Source organism: Micromesistius poutassou, assembly GCF_964030765.1.
Source record: "Micromesistius poutassou genome assembly, chromosome: 8".
NCBI classification, from domain to species: Eukaryota; Metazoa; Chordata; class Actinopteri; order Gadiformes; family Gadidae; genus Micromesistius; species Micromesistius poutassou.
Window position 1 is genome coordinate 761,730 of NC_140278.1, and position 25,438 is coordinate 787,167.

Below are 25,438 nucleotides of genomic sequence, written 5' to 3' on the forward strand. Positions count from 1 at the left end.
GAGTAAAGGAACAAAAGAGTCACTTCGTATTGCAGGAGATATTAGCGAATATGTAAGGAAACATGAAATGGCAATCTGAATGATCGATTTTATTTGATTTGCACCAACCTAATATATCCTATATATGACTCAATCTCTTGCTTTGGTAACTTCAATTACTTTGGGCCATTTTAAATAAAGTTTTCCAGAATAAAATATTCACATTTTACAAGATACTTTGTCACTCCATTCAGATGATGTCTTAGTTAACAAAGATCTTCTAATATTAGTATAATATACATACTTATTTAATATAAGTTGTTCAACCTAAAATTGCAAAAAGCGAACTCGTCGATATTACCCTGTTCTATATTTTTTCTATTATTAATTTCCAGCTGTCATTACAGAGCTGTACAACGTCTTACCTTCTAGGGCCGTGAGAACATCCCCGCTGAGCGTGGCATCGTTCTTGGTCAGCTGTAGGCTTTCTTTGACCCGGTTTAACACCATGTTCAAGTGGTCGTTATCATGCTTGAGGTTTTCATTCTCAGAAAGCAACGTTACGTTTGCCTGCTGAAGATCCATCAATGCCATCTGTGAGGGGAGACTGATCAGAGACCAACCCTGTGTGCACTGAGGTCTGTGGTCTGAGGATTAATGGATCTGACCAACAAAGACCTGATGTGAATAGCATCACTTTCCCTTTGTGATGTCACAAAGCGTCCAGAGATTCCGGATTCTCTTGTGAATATTTCTTGGGACAGACTGTATGTTTAGATTTAGGTTATGATAATTATGTAAATAAAGCCGAGAAAATATGGAAATATTGTATAGATACACTATTTAGCTAATATATAATGTTACTTCATTATACACATATTTGACATGTCAATTGCAAGATAATACAGTGATCAATAAAACACTGTGTGTTCACGTCAGCTCAGCTTTGTCTGTTCACTTCTTGCTTTCCCAACCATCTCCAGAAGGTATTAGAAGATGTTGACATCTGCAGCAGACTCATACTCTACCAGGCTCAAAACAGGTTTCTTGTTGCCGAGCAGAAGTTGTGTGTCAACAGACAAGAACTGCAAGAAATCAAATATTTGGAGATGTTTATTCTGTTGTATTTGACGTTTCACGAGGGTGAACATATCATATCAAATGGTCCCCATTTGATAGTAGGCAACTTGCTTTGTTTAAATAGATACGTTATATATGATATATGTCAGTTTCAGTCCATGGAGTGTCGTGTGCTGTTGCGGTCATTAGTTAAATGGCATCGGGATCCGTCAGCCATTCGTGAAATGTGCTTTGATCTGTTCCAGGTTTACTGCACCTTCTTCTGTAAAAGCCCATTCAGGTCCTACACAGTGGCCTCAAAACAGCGATGGAGGAGCAGAGGGAGGAGCAGAGGGAGGAGCAAAGGGGGAGAACACAGTGATGGAGGAGCAGAGGGAGGAGCAGATGTTTTTTGATTGTTAGGTTTCAAAATTGATCTCTCTTCCTCTCTTTTCTGTGTCTCTCTCTACAACTCTGGAATTTGATCTACAGCAGCTTAAAATAGTGCCTGGTCACCTTGACTGAAAGAGGCCTGGAGAATAGGGGCTGGTAGTCCCATACCCAGGCCTGGGGAGGCCTAGGGAGCATGGTGTAGGGGGAACAGGAGAGCATCACCTGCACCCGGTGACCCCCTAACAGGCCCAGTGTTGACGCCAGGCAGCCCAACATCAGGGAGCTTCCAGAAGATTGGGATTGCTTGGACGGCCCAGGATGGTTGCAAGGCTTGTCCTGGGATGTTGTCAAAGCTACAAGAACAGCAATGTTGTCATTTGTTAACTGCAACGACAGACAAAAAAGATAGTTATTTAGGATTGCATATCGTTTGCATGGTGAGACAAGCAAGGGGGTGGAGGGACCTTGAAGACAGCACCACTGGAGTGCATGCACACTCTTAATATTATTATTATGAATTTCTATCTCATTATTTAGACTTTCTATCTCATCATTTTGTATTTTTAGTATTTTTTCTTTTTATTATTTTTTGTTGCTTGCATTAATGTGCTTCCATACGTTCAGAAGAAGGATAAGTGTTTCCGGGTTTTAATCATGAGTGGAGCAGCCAACGGCTGTTGATCCCCTGAAGTCCGTCGCTCTCAGCGCCCCCTTGCGGACACTATAGTTTTCTGGTGGTTTCACTGAGTCAAAAGCCTTAATTGGACTGATCACAAAGCCAAATTAAACCAAATTTATAGCAGGACTTGAATGTCATTGACAATTCAATTTAAGAGGCCAGATGCTAATTAAATACAATTCAAGGGATGTTGAGATAAGGTATCATTTAATTCCCGTATATTTTATTTAAACTGGCATCAACGTGTATCAGAGAGGATGCACAATGAGAGGACGTAGGCCTACCAGGCAGATCAGATTCATTAGCCCTACACTTGAGCATCTTGTGACAATGAAAAAACAGATCTTATTACTAAACAATGTGGATTCATTAAATAATTTATATTGCTTTATTGGCTAGAGTTCCCTTCGAGAAAAATAATACAGGCCTTAATTCCTGAGGTCATATGCAATATTTTGTGTTGAATAAATAAATATTAAGTAATGTTTGATAAAGTAAAGTTGTCTAAAATTAACTCAACAAATGTAGACTTCAGCAGTTGTCATGCAGTTTGGAGGAGTTAAATATGTTTTCAGCAGCTGTTCTGGCAGCTGCTTCATGTGGCTTAGATCAGTTTATAGGCTCATATAAGAGAGGATTTGTGCAGGAGTCATCGCTGTTTTAAATAGGGTTGACAATAGCTCCAATAGCGCTGAGCCTTTGTGCAATACTATCGTTCACCAGACTAGATCAAGACTGAGAAGGCCTATAACAGAAGCCAAATGAAACGATACAAAATAAAATACTTTAAATATTTTTTATTGAATGAAACAATCCATGTGTTCAAATGCAAGTCAAAATAAAGGATACTCTTGCATTGAGACAATATTAATGCGTCTTAAAATTTGTTTTGTGTTTCTTAAACATGTAAAGGCATACAATTTCTTTACATATGCAATCTTCTACGAAACAAATATACAAAAAAGGCCAACATGGTCAAAAATAAGATTCTAAAGATATAACAAAAAATGACTAGGGGAATAAGGAAGTTGGGATTTATTGCTACTGTCATCCCCAATTTTTGTTCAATTACATAAACATTAGGGCTGCTTGACCCTGACCTGTTGACAATCATAAGAGCTGGAGTATCACTTATAGACATTTTACAGTTTTTTCGTAAATGTAGAGCTTCATAATAAATACATAAATAACACATTTTGAAGGCACATTAGAGTCACTGACGTCAAAGATTCACATTTAAATCCCCCATATGCCCTGTTCAGTAGTAACCGGGGGTGAGTGATTCAAACGCCAGCTCAGCTTAGTCTCCTTACTGATGCACAGTGAAGCCACCTGATGAGAAGTCATTACAAACTGAAGCATCACAATCTGTCTTGCTGCGAACAACACATTTGTAAAAATAACACGTACAATATGAGCACTGACCATAGATCATTATAATTGCATAGTCTAGCCAAATAAAATAGTGGTTTAAAACTATAGAATACTGAAAGCTGTATTGGGATACATTCTTAAAGTGTTTTTTTCTTTTACGGATGGTTTTCAAAAGCCTGTAGGAGGATACAAAAAATAATTCCCTTGACATAAGACTCGAATGCACCTTTGAATGCCATAAGTATTCCTTACACATTTTAATGCAACATTAAATCTTAATTCAGCAATGGCTGTTCTGTTCTCTTGAGGTTATTTTACTTAAATAAACATTTAAATATTTTCCCAAATCTAACAAATAATAAATATTCACACAGTATCATCCAAATACTCCTAGGTCTGTTGGTATTTGAACAACATGAAACAGTAGCTCCTGGTATCTGTTGATTCCTCTTTGGTTAACAACACTGCAGGTGGCAGGCGGCCATGCCTTCCCCCTGCCCCCCCCCTGCTCTCTCCTCTGATTGCACTGTCCTGAGACGGTGGGGGGGGGGGGGGGGTGCCACTGGAGCCTTACTGCATGCGGTCCGTCTGTGGCTGGTACTGGCCGAACGCTGCTGCCGCGGCTGCGGCGGCGGCCCCGGGGGTGGCGGCGGCCGCTAGGGGCTGCTGCATGGCGTAGCCGTAGCCCGCCATGTAGCTGGCAGGCGCCGGGGAGGCGGCGTAGGGGTACTGGTCGTAGGCGGCGGCGGCGGCGGCGGCGGTGGCGGCGGCGGAGTACTGAGCGTACGCTGCTCCGGTGTAGTCCAGGTAGGGGGAGCTGGCGGCGGCGGCGGCTGTTGCCGTGGCAGCAGACTGCTGCACGTGAGGGATCACCATGCTGGGCTGCATGAAGGCCTGTGGGTAGACGTAGTGGGCCGGGATCCTGTGGACACACACGGAACGGGGGCAGAGCGTCACGTGGCGCCGACGCGTAGAGCGGGGAAAACTGCAAGCGCCACAAATATTACAACCCACTCTGTAAAGTCCAATGACACAGCAAATCCATTCATTAACACTGGGGAAAAACCTACAGTCAATTTTAAAAAAGCAGTAAAACCACAAGGTAAAACAAGTGCAGCTTTAAGGTTGGGGTCAAAAAGCATTTGAGTCGGCCCAGTGCTGCACCCAGTAGCACCCAGTAACGCCTGAGAGGCGCTTCTCACAATGCGAGCTTATCGCACCACAACACATCAAGAGAGGATGTAAACTGATCTTATTCCAGTCCACATTCTATCACACCCACACCACACCTACAGGCATGCCAACGCGGGTTAATAGGTCCAAGAAAAGTGTTCAGAAACCAATAACCAACACCAAGGGTGAAACGGAGCAGGCCGATCAATGCAAGTCATGTACTTGGTGCACAGGCCACAATTTATCTAGTGGGAGAATTGAAAACATGTCAGAAATGCAATGCATCACTGTTTCATAAGAGGCACGTGAATAACAGAACTGTGTCAGAGGAGAAAACTAAAATTAAAATAATTGCTTAAAACAAGCTTGAGTATATGTAGCTAGAGTTTGACATCTGGAAACGGTCACCTCCAGTACATGTCGAGCAACAGCTGTTAAATCTGTCCAAAGATGTTTGCCTGTGTTTCTCTCTCCCACTCTGCTGCTACTTCCAAACTCTCTCCCCCCCCCCCCCCCCGCCCCCCGCACCATATAAACATACACACGCCAACTTGACTGACAAGGAAGGCTGGGGGGCAGGTTATTTTCTGCTCCCCTTGTCATCTCAAAAGGGACAAGCTGATCTCGTCTCCTTCAGCAACACATGGCACGGCACTCTGCAACTGAAATGGCCGCCTGTTGCGCCACAGTCATGAGTGTACTTGGTCATGGTTCATTAACACTGGTCATTACACTCAGGGAACACTCTCACCATTGTTAGCAATGTTGTGCCCGTTACATCTAGCAAGTACATACAATAATATGCAAAGAATATACCTACACGTTTAAATTTTCAATGTGAAAGAATTATTGTTGTGAATTTACATTAGTACATGCTACACGTGAACCTCCTAAGATGGCGCAATTTGATTGGTTCGCTATCTCGGGATATTGGGCAATATCCCATGATTGAGATCTCAAACTCGGGATTGCATGACGGTCGTCACGCTAATAAAAACAAATAAATCCCGGCAAAAAGTGTTATCTTGTTTATTTTTGGACTGTTCACGTGTAGTATATACTAAAACAATTATTCACCTCAGGCTCCGTGAATTCACTTCGCCTTCGGCGAATAATTGTTAATTATCACGCGTCTGTCTCAACCAAGAAATGCTGTGAATGTTAACAGTTCCTTAAATACGTGGGTTGACCTCAACACCTCTATGGGGAGGACAGGGGGGGGCAGACATTTGCAATGCAGAGCTATATAAAGGTTCTTTGTAAATGGCTGGAGCACATGGATCATTCCCATCACATAGCTAGAGGCTCAGGGGACATGGCTGGACACACCTGTTGTCCACAGAGCACTGAAAGCCTGGTCTGGGCCATACATTATTAACAGCCCGCTAGGTGACTCCCAGTTTCCATCTGAATTTGAGAGGCCGAGGAGATCACTTTAACCAGCAGCTGCTGCTGCCCAACAGTTCACTTATTCTGTGTCCAAATTACCTCAACAGTTGCCACAGTGAATAAAGTCTGGGAGCTTTGTTGGACACTTGGCTGTTTTCGTCACCTTAACTTTCCAGAGAGAGTGAAGGTGAGGCTTAGGGAGAGCCACTGGTTGAATCAAATGGAAGCAATACATTAAAATACAGTTTCCACTTTAGAGTAAATGTAAGCTATGATAGAAAGCAATGTTACGGAGAAAACAAAGTAAAATAACAAAGCAGAAGACATCTGAAGACATTTTGTTTTTAAAATATCTCAAGCATGCAAGCCAATGGGTTTGTTTTGTTGCAGGGGAAAATGTGAAGTTTAAAAACATTCTAAGCAACCAGCCCCTTTTGACAACAAAACATTATTAACTTCAAATGAAAACAAAACCAAAAATAACTGCAGGCTAAAGCAACACCAGTCATTAAGAATACTCAACACTCCAGTACAGAGTTACAACTCCCTAACAAAAACTCACAAAGTCCACACAAACTCTGCACCTCCACGTCAAAGTCGGAATAAGCACACAGTTAAGCTGAAACCACATCATACTGGAAACAAGGCACACACACCACTCTATATACTAGTGACAAAACACAGAACACTGGGGGAAGGTAGAGGCTTCCATGCATCTAATCACCATGTTGGGTTTGTTTGTGTATGTCAGAGTAAACAGGTAACACTTTAGCTCTCAAGGCAGAATCAGCTATTCCTCAAATCATCAAGTGCCTTCCTCAGATATTTAACCCATATGGGCCCTGGCGGATCAGAGAGAGACAGACAACACACCGTCAATCCTGCAGTAGTGGGGACACACTTTGTCAAGGTTCTCAATACCAAGGAGTACACAGACAATCACATCCTCTTCTGGTATTAAAGATGGTGCAAAAGGTACTGAGATCAACAACAATACATTAATGTTTATATTGCTACTTTGTTTACTATTTTACAAAGTACAACGTTCATCACAGTGGGATGTACACAACTAATATACAATACAAGACACACATTTCCTGAAGTATCCGTTTAAGTTATGTTAATGGACATACCCATAGGGTCTCTGGATGAACGCTGGATGGATCTGAGGAACGCCAAATGTGAAGCCTGGAACGACAAGATTATCTTAAGCAAATCAGAAACTCACAACTAGGTTAGAGAAACACAAAGACAACATGGATCTGATGATATTATATGTGCTGGATAAACACAAATATAGTCAAGAGGTTGTGTCACTATATAGAGGAAGGGGTGGCAGATTATTAGAATGCCATGGAACTCCAGTGCAGGATCAGACAAATCATGTTTAATGAGGACAACAATGACAGGCTAGACATGTTACAGTACGGTGAGTCCCCATGTGTTAGTAAAGGCTTTAAGGCTGTCTTTGTACACCACCTCGATGGTCCAAGCTGTGATATAAACCAGTGGCAGTGCCATCCAGCCACCTGTCCAGGGCCTCACCTGGCTGCATGACCCTGGGCTTGGCGCCCAGGTAGGCGAGGTTCACATTGGCTTTCCTGCCATCGATAATGGGGTTGGGATCCTTACAGGCCCGGTCAGCCGAGGTCCGATCTGCCATGGTCACCTAGAGTCAACAGTAACGAGAGATTCACCTCATAGTGGTGCCTGAATCATCACTCAGTCACCCACACAACGTTCATGTGTTCACGTCTGTTTCATCTGATAGGCCTGGTGGCAGGACAACAACACTTTCAGCGTTTCAAACCACTGGTGACTAGCGTCGCTGTATGTATGCTGCTTTATTTCAGTCCCAAATACTTTAGTGTAAATCAACTTAATCAAATACATGTTAATCAACTTCACCAGGCGGCAGGTGTGCTGACAACACAATGCAGGCCAACCCATACACATGGTACTAAAACCATACTTACGAATCCATAGCCCCTGGACTTGCCGGTCTGCCGGTCGGTGATGACCACTGCCTCCTCGATGTCTCCGTACACCTCGAAGTACTTCCTGAGGCTGGAGTCCGTGGTGTGGTAGGGCAGACCCCCCACGAAGATCTTGGTGTACGTGGTGTCCTTCTGCGCCGAGTGCATCATCTGGATAGTGTAGAGGGTCGGAAACGACGATTGTACGTGAAAGCAAACGGTAGGTTCGAGTCGAGAAGCCCGGAGAAGTGGCGGATCTGAAGGAGACACCTGTTGGGTCGGAGGGCTGAGCAGTTGTCAGTTTCGACCTCGCGCGATTAGCTCCACAGATAGGCGTCGAGCTTTGACTCCTCCCCTTTCCCCAACTGTCAGCGGGGGCCTGTCCCTCTGTCACACAGGGGCCTGTCCCTCTGTCACACAGGGCCCCTAGAGCCTCACCCTGTCACACAGGGCCCCTAGAGCCTCACTCAGTCACACAGGGCCCCTAGAGCCTCACCCTGTCACACAGGGCCCCTAGAGCCTCACCCTGTCACACAGGGCCCCTAGAGCCTCACTCAGTCACACAGGGCCCCTAGAGCCTCACCCTGTCACACAGGGCCCCTAGAGCCTCACTCAGTCACACAGGGCCCCTAGAGCCTCACCCTGTCACACAGGGCCCCTAGAGCCTCACTCAGTCACACAGGGCCCCTAGAGCCTCACTCAGTCACACAGGGCCCCTAGAGCCTCACCCTGTCACACAGGGCCCCTAGAGCCTCACTCAGTCACACAGGGCCCCTAGAGCCTCACTCAGTCACACAGGGCCCCTAGAGCCTCACCCTGTCACACAGGGCCCCTAGAGCCTCACTCAGTCACACAGGGCCCCTAGAGCCTCACCCTGTCACACAGGGCCCCTAGAGCCTCACTCAGTCACACAGGGCCCCTAGAGCCTCACCCTGTCACACAGGGCCCCTAGAGCCTCACTCAGTCACACAGGGCCCCTAGAGCCTCACCCTGTCACACAGGGCCCCTAGAGCCTCACTCAGTCACACAGGGCCCCTAGAGCCTCACCCTGTCACACAGGGCCCCTAGAGCCTCACTCAGTCACACAGGGCCCCTAGAGCCTCACCCTGTCACACAGGGCCCCTAGAGCCTCACTCAGTCACACAGGGCCCCTAGAGCCTCACCCTGTCACACAGGGCCCCTAGAGCCTCACTCAGTCACACAGGGCCCCTAGAGCCTCACCCTGTCACACAGGGCCCCTAGAGCCTCACTCAGTCACACAGGGCCCCTAGAGCCTCACCCTGTCACACAGGGCCCCTAGAGCCTCACTCACTACTCCTGCAGTGGCATTAAGGCCGTAACCCTTCCACCGTAATAGAAGTAGAATGCCATATATTGGCTATCAAGCCCCTGATTATAAAATAACGTTAAGTTGTAAACGTGCTCCTCCGGTCGCTCTATACTTGTGATCATATATTCCACATGTCTAAAATAAGTGTAATATTGTTTTATTGGTAACAGGAGTGCTGTCCCCTGGTCACCGCCCACTGGTTCCTCGCTTGCCGTGCCTGACCCCAACGCTCATTTATGTTACCAACTTTGAGATGCTTTACAAATAAAAAGGCTTTTAAAAATCCAATTGTTCTTTGTCTTTTAAACCATTATAGCAATTAGACCGACAGACATATTAGACAGCAACGAATACAGATCAACCAATATACAGACAGACAGACGGATCAGTAGACAGACATACAGCCAAGTGACACACAACTGTTAGTTTTCCAGCAGGACAAAGAGATCAACACATCGTTTGGATTTAAACATTCTATTCTAGAACATTTCTTTCCAATTAAACAGTTTTTGAGATACATTATAAATACATTCTGTACATTATAATATTGTAAATACTATGTTCAAATACATTGCTATTTACAACTCGTTGTGAGGAGAGCAGCATTGAAATCTTCAAAAAAAAATTAAGTCTTGGTTTTGGGACTTGAAATTACATCAAAACTATAAATCTATACTTCATCCACAGTTCAGCCTCCTTTAATACAATTGTACAAAACGTCTTTAACAAGTTGTACACCATCGTCTGTGGCAACAAAAAAAAAGTATTGCATGTAACACATTTCAGCCGATGAAGATGGAGAAGGCGATGGTCAAGAGGTCGAGGCCTCTTGAACGGCTGCGGGCATCAGGTCACTGATGAGCTCGGGGTCCACATACTTGTAGGTTCTCTAGGTCTACAACACATCCATGGTTGGAGGGCAGTCCATGCTATATGTGCCTGCTGTCCAACAAATAGGACACATGGATTGGCCTGGCCTTAGACAAAACCAAATGTGGACACTTTTCCACTGTCTACCTAAACTGTCTACCCAACCAAGGCCCCAGATATGTTTATTAGTTGTCTTTTTAAATAGTTTTCTGGTGCTTTGCTGCCCTTTCTACTTGACACCCATAATTCCTGGGATGAATAGTTTGACTCTTTATAACGTACTGTGACCCCACCACCTCCAGGGGGAGTTGTCGGTTTGTCACATGGGTACGGAAAGACAGATATCCGTTTCCGTGACATGTTTCAGATATTGATTTGTCAAAGACCTCTGTAATTATTAGCCTTGTCTTTGTGGTTGTCCTTGTTGTCATGTTTTTATCCTCCTGCTCCGGGGTACTGGTACTGACTGGTACTGACTGGTCCTGACTGGTACTGCTAGGGTACACAGCTCATGAGCAGCAGGAGACCCGTCTTCACAGGGCGTCACTAGGAGGCTACATTAACTCCCTGTTCTGGTCCACATTAGCTCAGTTCTATTCATATCCGTCGTAGCCCCAGCGCGGTCAATGTTCATTGTGTCTATCCTGGTGCACTACCATATCTAAATCCAAAGTGAAAAGTGTGGAAAGGGCCCATAGATAGTGCTACAATTCAAGACCCTTTCAGCTTACTTGATACCTGGTCAAGAAGACAAATAGCTGAAACTAGCATGGGACCCACACTATGGTATGCTTTAGATCTACACAGCGGCAAAGCAGCGCAACACATGAGCACGAGTCCAGTAGGGTATGGGTCAACAGTGGAAAGAAACATCATTGGTGAACAAAAATGGTGACTCGATCTTGAGGCTCTGTGTGGGGGGTCGCCAAGAAGCACATAGAAAAAGTTCCATCCCATAATGGACCATGATAAACAAGCGACCATTTAAACAATAATACTCTCCAGTGCAAGCGTTTCAGGCAGCATGTCAACAGTCACCCTCAATGTGGATAACACCCTCCACAGGTTTACAGTACTCCAATAACATCACGTTATATGTAGTGGGCAACATTAAAACCACAGTCAAACACTAAAATAGTTCCAGGTTTTGTGAGTTGCCCCCTTAAGCTCGGGCATGTGGTATTTATCATAGAAATATGGCACTAGGCTTTACTTGGACACACAGGTATATCGAACAAGCGAAAAATAAAAAAACAGCAGATATAGAACCCTAGTTCTTTGGTTACCCCTGATATAGTGTAATGAACTCAATATAAATGTTAATAACAGTAGTACATTCTTATGCATAACTTCTGAGATTATTCTAATTTGAACCTCAAGGAAGGCTATGTTGTCTTAGAAAAATATGACTTCATGTTCAGACACAAAAAGTCAGAACAACGCCTCCCTCTGGGCGCCAGTTAAAAGTTAGTTTTCTCTATCAAAAAATAGCAATGGCAAAACTGCATAGAGGGCTTTGTGAATCTTTAGCAAAAAGATAATATATCGCCATGAAATGCACAGGTCCGATATGCTATAGGATGGGGGATTTGAGCACGTGGAAGGGAGATCAAATGTTTCTCTAGGCACTGGGCACAGGGCTGGCCTGGTGTCCTTTTGGGTTCATGGTGACTCTTCCCTGGGCACTATCTGATCACTGTCTGGGGGTCCGTGTCCAAAGAGGGCGGGCCCTTGGTGAGACGGGATGGTTTGACAAACACGCCGTGACCTGGGGGACAGCGGAAATACACCCTCCCCTGGACCGTTCCGTTGTGCTTGCCTATAGGGAGAGAAATCCTAATTAACTCTGAACTTAATTACTGGGATCTTTGTTTCTTTTATTTATAAAAAATAAGACATTCTTTTGTAGATAACATAACTTTACATTACGACTCACCCAGTGCCAAGTCCAGCTGCACGCCGACCCAGATCCCCTTGGCAAATTCCACCCCTCCAACATAGTGCACGGTCCCCTTCCTCTTCCCCACCCACACCTGCTCCCCAGGGGCCATCCAGTCGGGCAGCTGGGTGGCGGGGGAGCTCTCGTCCCCGCTGGAGTCCCCTGAAGGCTCCGCACTGCTGGGGTTGGGGCTGGGGCAGGGACTCCCGTGGGGCAGGTCTCCCTGGGCGGGTTCGTGGAGAGGAGGTTCCCCTCCTCCTCCCCCTGCTCCTTGTGGAACCGGGGAGCGGGTGGAGGTCGACAGAGAGGGCAACGTTAAGGCTGGAGCCGAGGCTGGGACCTCGGCGTGGACAGTTGTTGGGGCCACAGTCTGGGTGCCAACAGCCATGTGGCAAGGCACGGTTAAACCAACACATCCCTCAGCACTGTGACAGCTGCAGGACGAGGCCCGGGTGCCTTCAGTGCTGGATCTGTCCACCACTAACATTTCTAAATACTGTTCCTCATCACATTCCCCGGTGGATACGTTCTGACCCTTCTGCTGCCAACCTTTACCCTCAATGACACCCTCCTCCGCCCCTTTGAAATCACTGAACTCCTGGCAGGCACTGAACACGCCGCTTCTCGACAAAGGAAGGCTCTCTCCCAGGTCAGCGGCACCAGGAGCTCCAGCAGCTGGAGAGCAGGGGACCAACACACCCTGGAGCCCATCAGTGGAGGTGCTGATAGATTCATGCTCTCCTGCGGTAATGCTTCTGCTCAGAGCACAGCCTCTCCCTGGGAGGCCGTGGATCAGGTCCTGGGCGTCCGGCCTCTCCGGTGGTTCTCTGGCACTGAGGTGGTCGAAGCTGTCGCTGGTGCTGAAGGGCACGTCGGACAGCGTGGCGTTGGAGTCGCTGTGGGAGACGTAGCCACTGGTGCAGCTGCTGGCCGTTGGGCTGCGGCTCACCGCCCGCTCCCCCGCCCCGCCGCAGCGCCCCACCCCGGCCTTCAGGTCCCAGCGGGAGGCCAGCCCCTCCTGGGGCTCCAGCGTCGCGTTGTACACCTCAAAGTTAGCAAAGTCCTCGGGGATGTAGGGCTGAAAGCCACCTCCGTCCAGAGGTCCTCCGTCCAGGGGTCCTCCGTCCAGAGGTCCTCCGTCCAGGGGTCCTCCGTCCAGAGGTCCTCCGTCCAGAGGTCTGCCGTCCAGAGGTCTGCCGTCCAGAGGTCTGCAGTCCAGAGGTCCTCCGTCCAGAGGTCTGCCGTCCAGAGGTCTGCCGTCCAGAGGTCTGCAGTCCAGAGGTCCTCCGTCCAGAGGTCTGCCGTCCAGAGGTCTGCCGTCCAGAGGTCCTCCGTCCAGAGGTCTGCAGTCCAGGCTGGAGGTCCCGTTCCCGCCGGCCTCCTCGTCCTCAGAGTCCTGCTGACCGAGGACCAGCAGGACACACACACACAACCCATCAGAGAACACACAACCCATCAGAGAACACACAACCCATCAGAGAACACACAACCCATCAGAGAACACACAACCCATCAGAGAACACACAACCCATCAGAGAACACACAACCCATCAGAGAACACACACCCGGGGGTCAGCCAGGGCAGTATGTAGATATAGATATACAGTATGTAGATATAGATATACAGTATGTAGATATAGATATACAGTATGTAGATATAGATATACAGTATGTAGAGCTGATGGACACACGACCACCAGAAGTGGACTGAATATGATATGGAAGGAAGGAGGAAGCATATTAAATGTGAACAAAATGAACTGACTAAACAAACATAATGACTAGTGCAGCATGCCATATCTCTCGTCTATGTCTCTTTCTCTCATCAACGAGTCGTTTTATTGTCATTTTGGGCAAAATAGTGATTCTTAAAATCTTAAAAGGTCCAATGTGTAGAACCCCCCCTTACCCCTACCTTCCCTCTTTGGTGGCCTGAACTGGCCTATACTGTGGAAGGTATGGCAGGTTTCTCTCTAGGTTACAGCCTATTGACGTTTCTCAACCCACTGTTCTGACTGCAGCCATGGTGGTGAACGACAACAAAGAGCTAGAACTATGGGACTGTTAACTAATGTACTGATCATTCACCTAGATAGCGGTCGGTGCTACAAGCCAATGTTTACTTCGGGACTGCGGGACGTGAATATAGGATGCCTTTGATAACAGGATGGTTAGCAGCAGTATTGCTAGTTTTGTTTTGGATGCCAACTTTCTGAAAAGACTGATAGCCTACCAATTACTAAATATTTTTCTAAAATTTCAATTTATATATCTCTTTCAAAAAACCCAATTTGGTTCCGCTCAATGCCACTCAATTGTACACACATGAGTTTCATGTGAGGACGTTGTAGAGGCAGCGTGGTGTCAGCCCAACGGGATGCACTGAGTGTGGACCGGCAGTCTGTGAGACGTCCTCCAGTAGTTTAGGAGAGCTACGCTTTCCCCAGGGACTAGGAACATTTGGAAGAACATTTCTAACACAGGAACCAGGGTCTAAATTCAGTTCTGAGAACAATATATCACCCCCCAAAAGGTCCCTGCCAGGGGACAGTACTTTCCAAAAGCACTGAACATTGATTGGTGGAGTACCCTAAGCATTGTATTTAGCATATGTATTGCCATTTCAACGTCTGCAGCCTTAAACCCACAGTAATTAGTTAATTTGGACGTGCAGTGAATCATACCCAGTCCTCTGAATGCATCATAGTGGTCAACCATCCATATCATGATACTTTTCTGTTCTGTACTGATCATTAGTCTCCATGGCAGTCGGTTTACTTGCACTGCGGTACGTGGATATGTGTTGCTTTTTGATTACATGACGGTGTGCAATTGTGTTGCAGTCTTGCTTTGGATGCATTGATGTTGTACATGGATGTATTAAAGAGCGCACACCACGTATCATAATCCCTTAGATTTGTGAACTGCCCTCGGCTCCAGGATCCTGTGTTTGACTGACAGCAGTGAGGGCCACTTACAGCGGGGCGTGGCAGTGAGAGACTGAGCTGTCTTTTGGTGGTGGAGGTGGAGGTGGGGGTGGAGGTGGGGGTGGAGGTGGGGGCTGCAGGCGAGCAGTGGCCCTCACTGCCGGCCCGGGGCCGCTGCCAGGGACGGGGAGGGGCGTGCAGTGCAGGCTTGGTCACACATGAGCTCATGCTCTGCAGATGAGAACAGCACACACAACCCCCACACACAGCCACACACACAGCATGCACGGAGCAGGGTGGACATTGTGTTACAGTTAGTGGCAGGCATGTCAACCAATAACAAAAAGGTTTGTCTAGGAAAAGCCTAAAACATTTATCCCCTCACTGATGATGACATGACCTTTGATTTAAGTTATTTGATTTAGTAATCAAAGCATGGTTATGTTTTTGTTAGATAGCTACAGTGGTCATGGTTGTCTAACTAGTTGTTATTGCTCTTCCTGATGGAGTCATGCAGCTGTGATTCATGCTGACCCAGCCTAGTGTAGCAACACTGTCCACCACATCACAGTCCAGGGTTATTATTGCTCATACAGCAGTGAAGCAGTTATTATTAGAATTCAAACGCCATGTTTAAGGTTTTTTCAAAGTGAAATTATGAAAATAAATAGAGCAATGCAGTTTGACACAGAACATGTGATGACATTTAGAAACATGAATGGATATAGAGAGCAATTGAGGAAGATGAGGATGAGGCAGAAACTGAAGGAAAGCCATGGATGAACCGTGTGAGGGTGAACTCCTCCATGTGGAGTGAGAGGTGATGTCCCTGTCACCTCTTGTCCCAGCAGCGGCCGCGCCTCCAGAACCTTCTTAGATTTGTTCTCCTCTCTGACCGTCAGCAAGGCCTTGAGGAACTTGGGGGGCTGTGGAGAGAGCGCCTTGAACGGGCTGGAGCTGAACAGTGCTGGGCTCTCTGGAACCAGGATGAGAGCGTGGGCCATTAGTCTCATCATAACACACCAAGGCTAGTGTAGGGTTATACATGTGAACTGGTAACGGACGCACCGTGGGGCTCCTTGTTCTTGACGGGGGTGCTACAAAGGGACACGTCCTGGAGGTTACAGCTGGAGCCGTCAAAGGTAGAATCACAGTGGTCCTGGAGAGAGCAGTACACAACATACAACATATATACAACATATATTTAAGCAATAGATCACGACAGGCCGTGGTATACGCTCATTATACCACAGTTCACTGTGGTATAATGAGCGTATACCACGGCCTGTCGGCCCTCACTGCTTTTATAAAACGGTTACGTAAATATGGCGAAATGAAAGTCATAGACACCCTCAATTTTGAAAAAGCTAGAAAGTCGGAAAAGCATTTTTTTTAACGAATACAAAAAAGTAGTCCCTCCTGGCTGCCGGCAAAGTGTACGGCGGTTGCTATGCAACACACTGTAGCGTCCTTCAGAGAGAAGGCTAGGCTAAAGACGGTAGCTTGGTTCGCCGGCAATTTAGCCTTCTATCGAGTTCACTCGAACTCGATAGTAGGCTAAATTGCCGACCGTGTGCCTATTGCTTTACAACGTTTCCACCCTCTCCAGCAATCAACATGTTTTTTAGGCTTCAGTGAACTACGCTATCGCTTTTATATATACATAAACAACAGATAGAGTTAGGCGCGGAGTGATACTGAACTCTGTAAACTGAACGGGCGTCATAGCTGTGTGTATACGCTCAATATACAACGGTTGGGAACCAATCAGATCGCTTGATTTAGGCCCCCCGTTTTATAAAACATAATATAACATATATAACATATATACAACATACACCATATATACAACATATGAGGTGTATACAGTAGTCTCAGAAGGAGCAGAACATATGAGGTGTATACAGTAGTCTCAGAAGGAGCAGAACATATGAGGTGTATACAGTAGTCTCAGAGAGAGCAGAATATAAAGTCCAGAGCTATGTTAAATAGATCACCAGTAACAAAGTCACCACATCATATGAGGCCAGAACTATGACGCTTCACAGATCGTAAACAAACTACTGTCATTTCATTGAACAAAAGTCCACAAGGGTCTGAGTGGGACCTACCTGACAGTCCTCATCCTCACAGCCAGGGAGGTCTGCTCTACTACAGCAAGACTAGAAAGACAGAAATCAGCACTGCTAATACACTTATATAGCAAATATATATCTGTTTATTATTTTCATGCATTTAATTCTTCTTAGTCTTCTTAGTTTCCCACTATGTCAACTGTAAAGTGCAATTTATTATCGTTATCATTCTTCTTCTTATTATTATTATTCTCCTACTACGGCCACCTATGTGGCACTGCTCAGTCGGGTGCAGAGAGGAGGTGCAGGGCTGTTGCTTACATGCTGCACATTGGGGGAGCTGAGGCTCCTCTTGAGGACTCTCCCCTTGGCCTTCGCAGACAGTGCCTCCTTCACTGTAACAGCCTGCACACACAGCACAAGATCAGACCTTCACTGTAACAGCCTGCACACACAGCACAAGATCAGACCTTCACTGTAACAGCCTGCACACACAGCACAAGATCAGACCTTCACTGTAACAGCCTGCACACACAGAGCACAAGATCAGACCTTCACTGTAACAGCCTGCACACACAGCACAAGATCAGACCTTCACTGTAACAGCCTGCACACACAGCACAAGATCAGACCTTCACTGTAACAGCCTGCACACACAGAGCACAAGATCAGACCTTCACTGTAACAGCCTGCACACACAGCACAAGATCAGACCTTCACTGTAACAGCCTGCACACACAGCACAAGATCAGACCTTCACTGTAACAGCCTGCACAGAGCACAAGATCAGACCTTCACTGTAACAGCCTGCACACACAGCACAAGATCAGACCTTCACTGTAACAGCCTGCACACACAGCACAAGATCAGACCTTCACTGTAACAGCCTGCACACACAGAGCACAAGATCAGACCTTCACTGTAACAGCCTGCACACACAGCACAAGATCAGACCTTCACTGTAACAGCCTGCACACACAGCACAAGATCAGACCTTCACTGTAACAGCCTGCACACACAGCACAAGATCAGACCTTCACTGTAACAGCCTGCACACACAGCACAAGATCAGACCTTCACTGTAACAGCCTGCACAGAGCACAAGATCACTAACCCTTTATCTCATGCTTTAGCATTAAAGTAAGGGACCGTCATTTACTTAAAATGATTTGTTCAAAAAGTTAATTATGTTCTTAAGGGTTATCAAGGTATACAATAAGCATCAGAAAATGTTGTTATATGAATCCATTATTATTTCATTCTATGGATTTCCTTCTATTCCTTTGAACAGAAGGAGCCAATCTCCCCTCCTGGCCGTGAAGTCAAGAGGAGATCCACTGCAGTCCCTCGCAGGGCAGCCAGTGGCCGGTGACCGGTGACTGCATTAAGGCCATGGGGGATCTCCATGAAGCTACACTATTTAACTACACAGAAAAAAGTGGGCGGAGATTCTGACCTACAATCCTGAGTTTCCTAGCTGACTTTGAAATGTATATGAATATACTTTTTTAAATGACCAAAGATATTTGGTACGTGAGTAGCTGATACATTCACTTTATCCTGTCGGTGTGTTACTCTCTCTCTCTCTCTCTCTCTCTCTCTCTCTCTCTCTCTCTCTCTCTCTCTCTCTCTCTCTCTCTCTCTCTCTCTCTCTCTCTCTCTCTCTCTCTCTCTCTCTCTCTCTCTCTCTCTCGGCGGTGAAGCGCTCCTTTGAGAGGACAGGGGTGCATCGCCCCAAAGGACTACACTGAAGCTCTGCTCAACAGCAGCCGCGGTCTCACTCAGCACTGGACCAGTTTCAAAAGGGCCGCATGAGTCCATGAGCCCCAGAATGATAACAGGTTGAGACATCCCAACATCCAAACAAGTCCTCCTTCAACAGCAGCTGTTCTGTAACGGCGGCGCGGGTCTGTACCTGCCGCAGCCTCTCCAGGCCCAGGATGGCCTCCACCTCCAGCACCCCCCGCGTGTATTTCTCCATGTAGGTCTCCCCGCCGTGCAGCTCCTCCGTCTCAGTGCGGGCCGCCATGAGGGCCAGCGTCTCCCGCTCCTCGTGCTCCTCCGACGCCTGAAACACAGGAAGGCCTCCGATGAAGAGCAGCCCGGAGACACAGCGTGAGGTGTGATGAAGACCAGCGCTGAGACACAGCGTGAGGTGAGATGAAGAGCAGCAGAAGAACCTTGGGGACGTTGGAGACGATCTCGTAGGTGAGTCCGCAGGCGTACAGCGTGCTCTTCAAGGACATCCTCCTCTTCAGGCTCTGGGTGAAGCTCTGTGGAACAAACAGATGTGTATATTTAATACATGCTACACGTGAACCTCCTACGACGGCACAATTTGATTGGTTCGCTATCTCGGGATATTGGGCAATATCCCGTGATTGAGATCTCAAACATGGGATATTGTTTTCATCGCAAAATGTCACGTGTGACGGTCGTCTCGTCGCGCTAATAAAAACAAATAAACCGCTAATAAAAACAAATAAATCCCGGCAAAAAGTGTTATCTTGTTTATTTTTGGAGTGCTCACGTGTAGTATATACTAAAACAATTATATACAGCTAGTCCCCACTATTCATGGAGCCTGAGGTGAATAATTGATAAATATATATATATATAAGTAGGACAAAATGGTATAGATGATAAAAGTAAATCCAAAACCACAGGGGACCCTCTCTGGGTGTGGAGCTGCGAGCGCCCACCTGCTTGTTGTAGATGTTGACAGCGATCCTCTTGCGGACCACCAGCTCCATGGAGGCGGGGTGGCTGAGCTGCAGCGTTACCTTGGCGATCAGGTAGATGCGCTCGTTGGGCGACGTGATGCGGTTGAGGTGCACTGAGTCGTGGATGGAGGAGTCCCAGGAGCACGCCACACACACCTGAGGAGGGCGGGGTACGGGTCTGATCAGTAACAACACATGAACCTGTGTGTTCAAAGAGAGGCACTGAGGCGCTTCATTATTAACCTAAGTTAGGGACTGTCCTTAGCCCAAGTGATGGAGGTCAATTACCTCGGGCTCTTGTTCGCGATTGGAGGGGACAATGGAGCGCGAGATCGATCCGGAGAATCGGAGCAGCGGGGCCGGTATTGCGTTGGCTTTACCGCACCGTTTACCGCACCGTTTACCGCACCGTTTACCGCACCGTTTACCGCACCGTTTACCGCACCGTTGTGGCGAAAAGAGAGCTGAGCCGGAAGGCAAAGCTCTCGATCTACCGGTCGATGTTCGTTCCTACCCTCACCTGTGGTCATGAGGGATGGGTGATGACCGAAAGAACGAGATCGTGGGTACAAGTGGCCGAGATGGGTTTTCTCAGGAGGGTGGCTGGCGTCTCCCTTATGCCCCTTTTCCACCGACAGTACCAGCTCAACTCGCCTCGACTCGCCTCAACTCGGCCCGCCTTTTTTTGCATTTCCATTGCCAAAAAAGTACCCGGTACCTAGTACTTTTTTTAGTAGCACCTCCATCGAGGTTCCAAGCGAGCGGAGCTGGTACTTTTGTATGACGTAAACAGGCTGCTGATTGGCCAGCGGCTGCAAACAGGAACAACCACTCGAAGGTTGTGTCCGCCGTGACTGGAGCCCCCGGGCCGGCTCCCGAGGGGGACACGGATCAGCGCTTAGCCGCGTGTCGCTCCTTTCCCGGGGCCAGAGTTAGGCTGTGCGTGGTTGTGTGTGTCTGGCGTGGTTGTGTGTGTCTGGCGTGGTTGTGTGTGTCCGGCGTGGTTGTGTGTGTCTGGTGTGGTTGTGTGTGTCCGGCGTGGTTGTGTGTGTCTGGTGTGGTTGTGTGTGTCGGGCGTGGTTGTGTGTGTCCGGCGTGGTTGTGTGTGTCGGGCGTGGTTGTGTGTGTCCGGCGTGGTTGTGTGTGTCCGGCGTGGTTGTGTGTGTCGGGCGTGGTTGTGTGTGTCGGGCGTGGTTGTGTGTGTCTGGCGTGGTTGTGTGTGTCGGGCGTGGTTGTGTGTGTCCGGCGTGGCTGGAGTCCACGGACCGGCTCCGGAGGATCAGCGTTTCGCTGTTTCTTTTTTGTGTCGTTCCTTTCCCAGGGCTCGAGTTTTGCCTCCATCAACGTTACCGTATGACAACAATAGACGCGCAGTCATTGCGTTTTTTATTTTATTTTATTTCCCATCATAACCTTTCCCGGGAATCAGGAAATAGTCTCATTCAGATTTCCCGGGAATCCCGTCCCCCGGGATTAAAACCTAATGACGACCCGCCCACGTTGGAGAGGTTCTTTTTTAGACGGAAACGCGACGTGCCTGAACCAGGCCGAGTGGTGCGGCACTAAGCTGTGGCGAGTTGAGCCGGTACTGTCGGTGGAAAAGCGGCATTAGAGATGAGAGGGTGAGAAGCTCAGCTGGTCGTGAGGAGGTCGGATTAGAGCCGCTGCTCCTTAGAACGCAGTCAGCTGAGACCTCGGGGAGGACCCAGGACTGGGTGGAGAGATTATATCCCAACACTGGCCTGGGAACGCCTCGGGATCCCCCTGTCAGAGCTGGTCAACGTGGCCCTGGGAGAGGGAAGTCTGGGGCTGAAGCTGCTGCCCCACGCCCTGACCCCGGACACGCGGATTGAAGATGAGATGAGATGAGGGACAGCCATACTGCAGCTTGTTTTTAAAGGATGACACTGATAAAGTCCCATCCCTCCCTCCAGGCCTCCCTCCAAAGACGCTCCCCTGAAACAGACGAGCAGCGGGCTGGCTTTAGCAATAGCTGTCCCTAGCTGGGGACGACTCTGGTCTGCACCAGGAGGTAGACAGGTAGGTAGGTAGATAGACAGGTAGGTAGATAGACAGGTAGGTAGGTAGACAGGTAGGTAGGTAGATAGACAGGTAGGTAGTTAGACAGGTAGGTAGGTAGATAGACAGGTAGGTAGGTAGATAGACAGGTAGGTAGATAGACAGGTAGGTAGATAGACATGTAGGTAGGTAGATAGACAGGTAGGTAGATAGATAGACAGGTAGGTAGATAGACAGGTAGGTAGGTAGATAGACAGGTAGGTAGGTAGATAGACAGGTAGGTAGATAGACAGGTAGGTAGATAGACAGGTAGGTAGGTAGACAGACAGGTAGGTAGATAGACAGGTAGGTAGGTAGACAGACAGGTAGGTAGATAGACAGGTAGGTAGATAGACAGGTAGGTAGATAGACAGGTAGGTAGGTAGACAGACAGGTAGGTAGATAGACAGGTAGGTAGGTAGACAGACAGGTAGGTAGATAGACAGGTAGGTAGGTAGACAGGTAGGTAGGTAGATAGACAGGTAGGTAGATAGACAGGTAGGTAGGTATACAGACAGGTAGGTAGATAGACAGGTAGGTAGATAGACAGGTAGGTAGGTAGACAGACAGGTAGGTAGATAGACAGGTAGGTAGGTAGATAGACATGTAGGTAGATAGACAGACAGGTAGGTAGATAGACAGGTAGGTAGGTAGATAGACAGGTAGGTAGATAGACAGGTAGGTAGGTAGATAGACAGGTAGGTAGGTAGATAGACAGGTAGGTAGGTAGATAGACAGGTAGGTTTCATTCATTGCTGATTGCACAGGCTTAATACAGGCCTTTGACAGCCACTAATACCATGTATCTAATACCATGTATCTAATACCATGCATTTAATACCATGTATCTAATACCATGTATCTAATACCATGTATCTAATACCATGCATTTAATACCATGTATCTAATACCATGTATCTAATACCATGTATCTAATACCATGCATCTAATACCATGCATCTAATACCATGCATCTAATACCATGCATCTAATACCATGTATCTAATACCATGCATTTAATACCATGCATCTAATATCATGTATCTAATTTCTTGCATTTAATATCATGTATTTAATACAGTGTATCTAATACGTGTATCTAATACGTGTATCTAATGCCATGTATCTAATACCATGTATTAAATACCATGTATCTAATGCCATGTATCTAATACCATGTATCAAATACCATGTATCTAATACCATGTATCTAATACCATGTATTAAATACCATGTATCTAATACCATGTATCTAATTCCTTGCATTAATACCATGGATTTGGTCACAGCATTTGATATTTGGATTGCTGTCAGGGTGTGTAGAAACTTTCAACAAATATGACAAAAATTGCTTCTAAAATAAGTTACCTACCCTAGCTTTAAACATTCACAATGTGCACTTTCACAATGTGTACTTTCTTCAAATGTATTGTATTTATTTTATATATGTGTTTTTTATATATATATATATATTTTATATATATGTATTTTATTTTAACTGCATGCATACAGGCGTGCACACAAACACATATATAAAGAGAAGGTACAAAATATAATATAAATACAATATATTCATTGATGTCACTTCCCTTCATATGCGTTGTAGTAGGGCTGGACAATAAATCAATATCTAGCTATAACATATTATTTAATTTTATTTACTCAATGATCTAATCGTCTGTTTATAAATAATTTATAGTTTATTATAAACCATAATGAAGCAGGTTTTCTTTAGGGTTCTGTCCTAAGGAGAATACTCTTGAAACTGTAAATTGAGCATTATTAATATTATTAAATACATATTGTGATAATTATCGACATTGATCAATATAAAAAAACATATCCTGATATAATTTTTGCCCATCTCATCCAGCAGGTGTTCCCTGTGCGTCCACAAGGGGGCTCACCTCCTCCTCGCTGTGCCTGATGATGGGCAGGTAGAAGAACTGGCTTCCATGCTCCTTGGGCAGGATGGAGTTGACGCCTGCAGCGTGTGGCCCCGTTAACTGTTCATTCAGCGTCAGGTTATCTGCTGTAGAGAGGAGATGTTTCTTTTACTGACAACGTGACATCAATAACTAGACATCAGACTGACCGCTCAGCGCAGCCTCACCATTCAGGTCCAGGAACAGGACGGGGATGTGAGCTTCCATCACAGCTGGTGGCGTCCTGCAGACAAGAGCAACTGGTGCATAAAAGCCGTGTGTGTGTGTGTGTGTGTGTGTGTGTGTGTGTGTGTGTGTGTGTGTGTGTGTGTTTGTGTGTGTGTGTGTGCGTGTGTGTGTGTGTGTGTGTGTGTGCTTGCTTGCATGTGTACATGTGTTTATGTGTGAAATATGTGTATGCATTCTTACGTATGCACGCACACATGTGATTGTGTGTGTGCTACCAGTATGCTGTGAGTGTGTGTGTGTGTGTGTGTGTGTGTGTGTGTGTCTATGTGTGTGTGTGTGTGTGTGTGTGTGTGTGTGTGTGTGTGTGTGTGTGTGTGTGTGTACCAGTGTGCTGGTGCTCCTGGTACCCCCCCCCCCGGCGCGGGGACCAGCACAGCGTTCCTCTCCTCCGTCAGCCCCACCCACTGCTCCACCAGCCGCGCCTCTCGCTCCATGTCCTCCTCACTCTTCTCTACAGGCACCGGGCGCACGGCCAGGCACCGGGGGTACGGGGGGAGGGAAGGGAAGGTAAGGTAAGGTAAGGTAAGGTAAGGTAAGGGAAGGGAAGGTAAGGTAGGTAAGGTAAGGGAAGGGAAGGTAAGATAAGGTATGGTAAAATAAGATAAGGTAAGATAAGATAAGGTAAGGTAAGATAAGGTAAGATAAGGTAAGGTAAGGTAAGATAAGATAAGGTATGGTAAGATAAGGTAAGGTAAGATAAGGTAAGGCATGGTAAGATAAGGTAAGGTAAGGTAAGATAAGGTTAGGTCCGGTGAGGTATGCTAAGTTAAGGTATGCTACGATAAGGTCAGGTGAGGTAAGATAAGGTAAAGTGAGGTATAGTTAAGGTGAGGTAAGATAAGGTAAAGTGAGGTATAGTTAAGGTGAGGTAAGATAAGGTCATGTGAGGTAAGATAAGGTCAGGTGAGGTAAGATAAGGTCAGGTGAGGTATAGTTAAGGTGAGGTAAGATAAGGTCAGGTGAGGTATAGTTAAGGTGAGGTAAGATAAGGTCAGGTGAGGTATAGTTAAGGTGAGGTAAGATAAGGTCAGGTGAGGTATAGTTAAGGTGAGGTAAGATAAGGTCAGGTGAGGCGAGGTCAAATCATTGATCCTCATTAAACAAGAGATGAGCTAAGATAAGATAAGATAAGATAAGGTAGAGAGAGATGAAAAGACAGTTGAGAACATTCTGAAGCGTTCCTCCTGGAGCTACGATAAGATAAGATAAGGTAGAGAGAGATGAGAACATTGTGAAGCGTTCCTCCTGGAGCTAAGATAAGATAAGATAAGGTAGAGAGAGAACATTGTGAAGCGTTCCTCCTGGAGCTAAGATAAGATA

The 25,438-nt window shown here is 46.6% G+C and overlaps 2 protein-coding genes across 3 annotated transcripts in view; both read right to left on the reverse strand.

Moving 5' to 3' along the window:
• Positions 1-2,908: 2,908 nt before the first annotated feature.
• Positions 2,909-8,303, reverse strand: rbm24b (RNA binding motif protein 24b). Of its 2 annotated transcripts, none has more exons than XM_084471588.1 (4): positions 8,023-8,303; positions 7,592-7,715; positions 7,180-7,234; positions 2,909-4,406 (listed from the first exon to the last, which is right to left on the reverse strand). In XM_084471588.1, exons 1-4 carry the CDS (start codon positions 8,191-8,193, stop codon positions 4,055-4,057), a joined length of 702 nt encoding a protein of 233 aa, XP_084327714.1. In that variant the 5' UTR covers positions 8,194-8,303; the 3' UTR covers positions 2,909-4,054. The 2 variants fall into 2 exon arrangements, with proteins under 2 accessions (XP_084327714.1, XP_084327713.1); XM_084471587.1 differs by having other exon boundaries at positions 2,909-4,469.
• Positions 8,304-9,955: 1,652 nt separating this feature from the next.
• The window catches only part of kif13a (kinesin family member 13A), a 71,428-nt gene continuing 55,945 nt past the window's right edge, over positions 9,956-25,438 (reverse strand). Inside the window, exons 28-40 of the mRNA XM_084471730.1 lie at positions 24,443-24,569; positions 24,058-24,113; positions 23,852-23,976; positions 19,866-20,042; positions 19,344-19,436; positions 19,079-19,231; positions 17,485-17,568; positions 17,200-17,250; positions 16,157-16,247; positions 15,925-16,064; positions 15,140-15,319; positions 12,159-13,557; positions 9,956-12,041 (exon numbers count right to left, since the gene is read on the reverse strand). Coding sequence (XP_084327856.1) covers positions 11,908-12,041; positions 12,159-13,557; positions 15,140-15,319; positions 15,925-16,064; positions 16,157-16,247; positions 17,200-17,250; positions 17,485-17,568; positions 19,079-19,231; positions 19,344-19,436; positions 19,866-20,042; positions 23,852-23,976; positions 24,058-24,113; positions 24,443-24,569 — 2,810 coding nt within the window. The 3' untranslated portion in view covers positions 9,956-11,907. The remainder of the gene's footprint in view (positions 12,042-12,158; positions 13,558-15,139; positions 15,320-15,924; positions 16,065-16,156; positions 16,248-17,199; positions 17,251-17,484; positions 17,569-19,078; positions 19,232-19,343; positions 19,437-19,865; positions 20,043-23,851; positions 23,977-24,057; positions 24,114-24,442; positions 24,570-25,438) is intronic.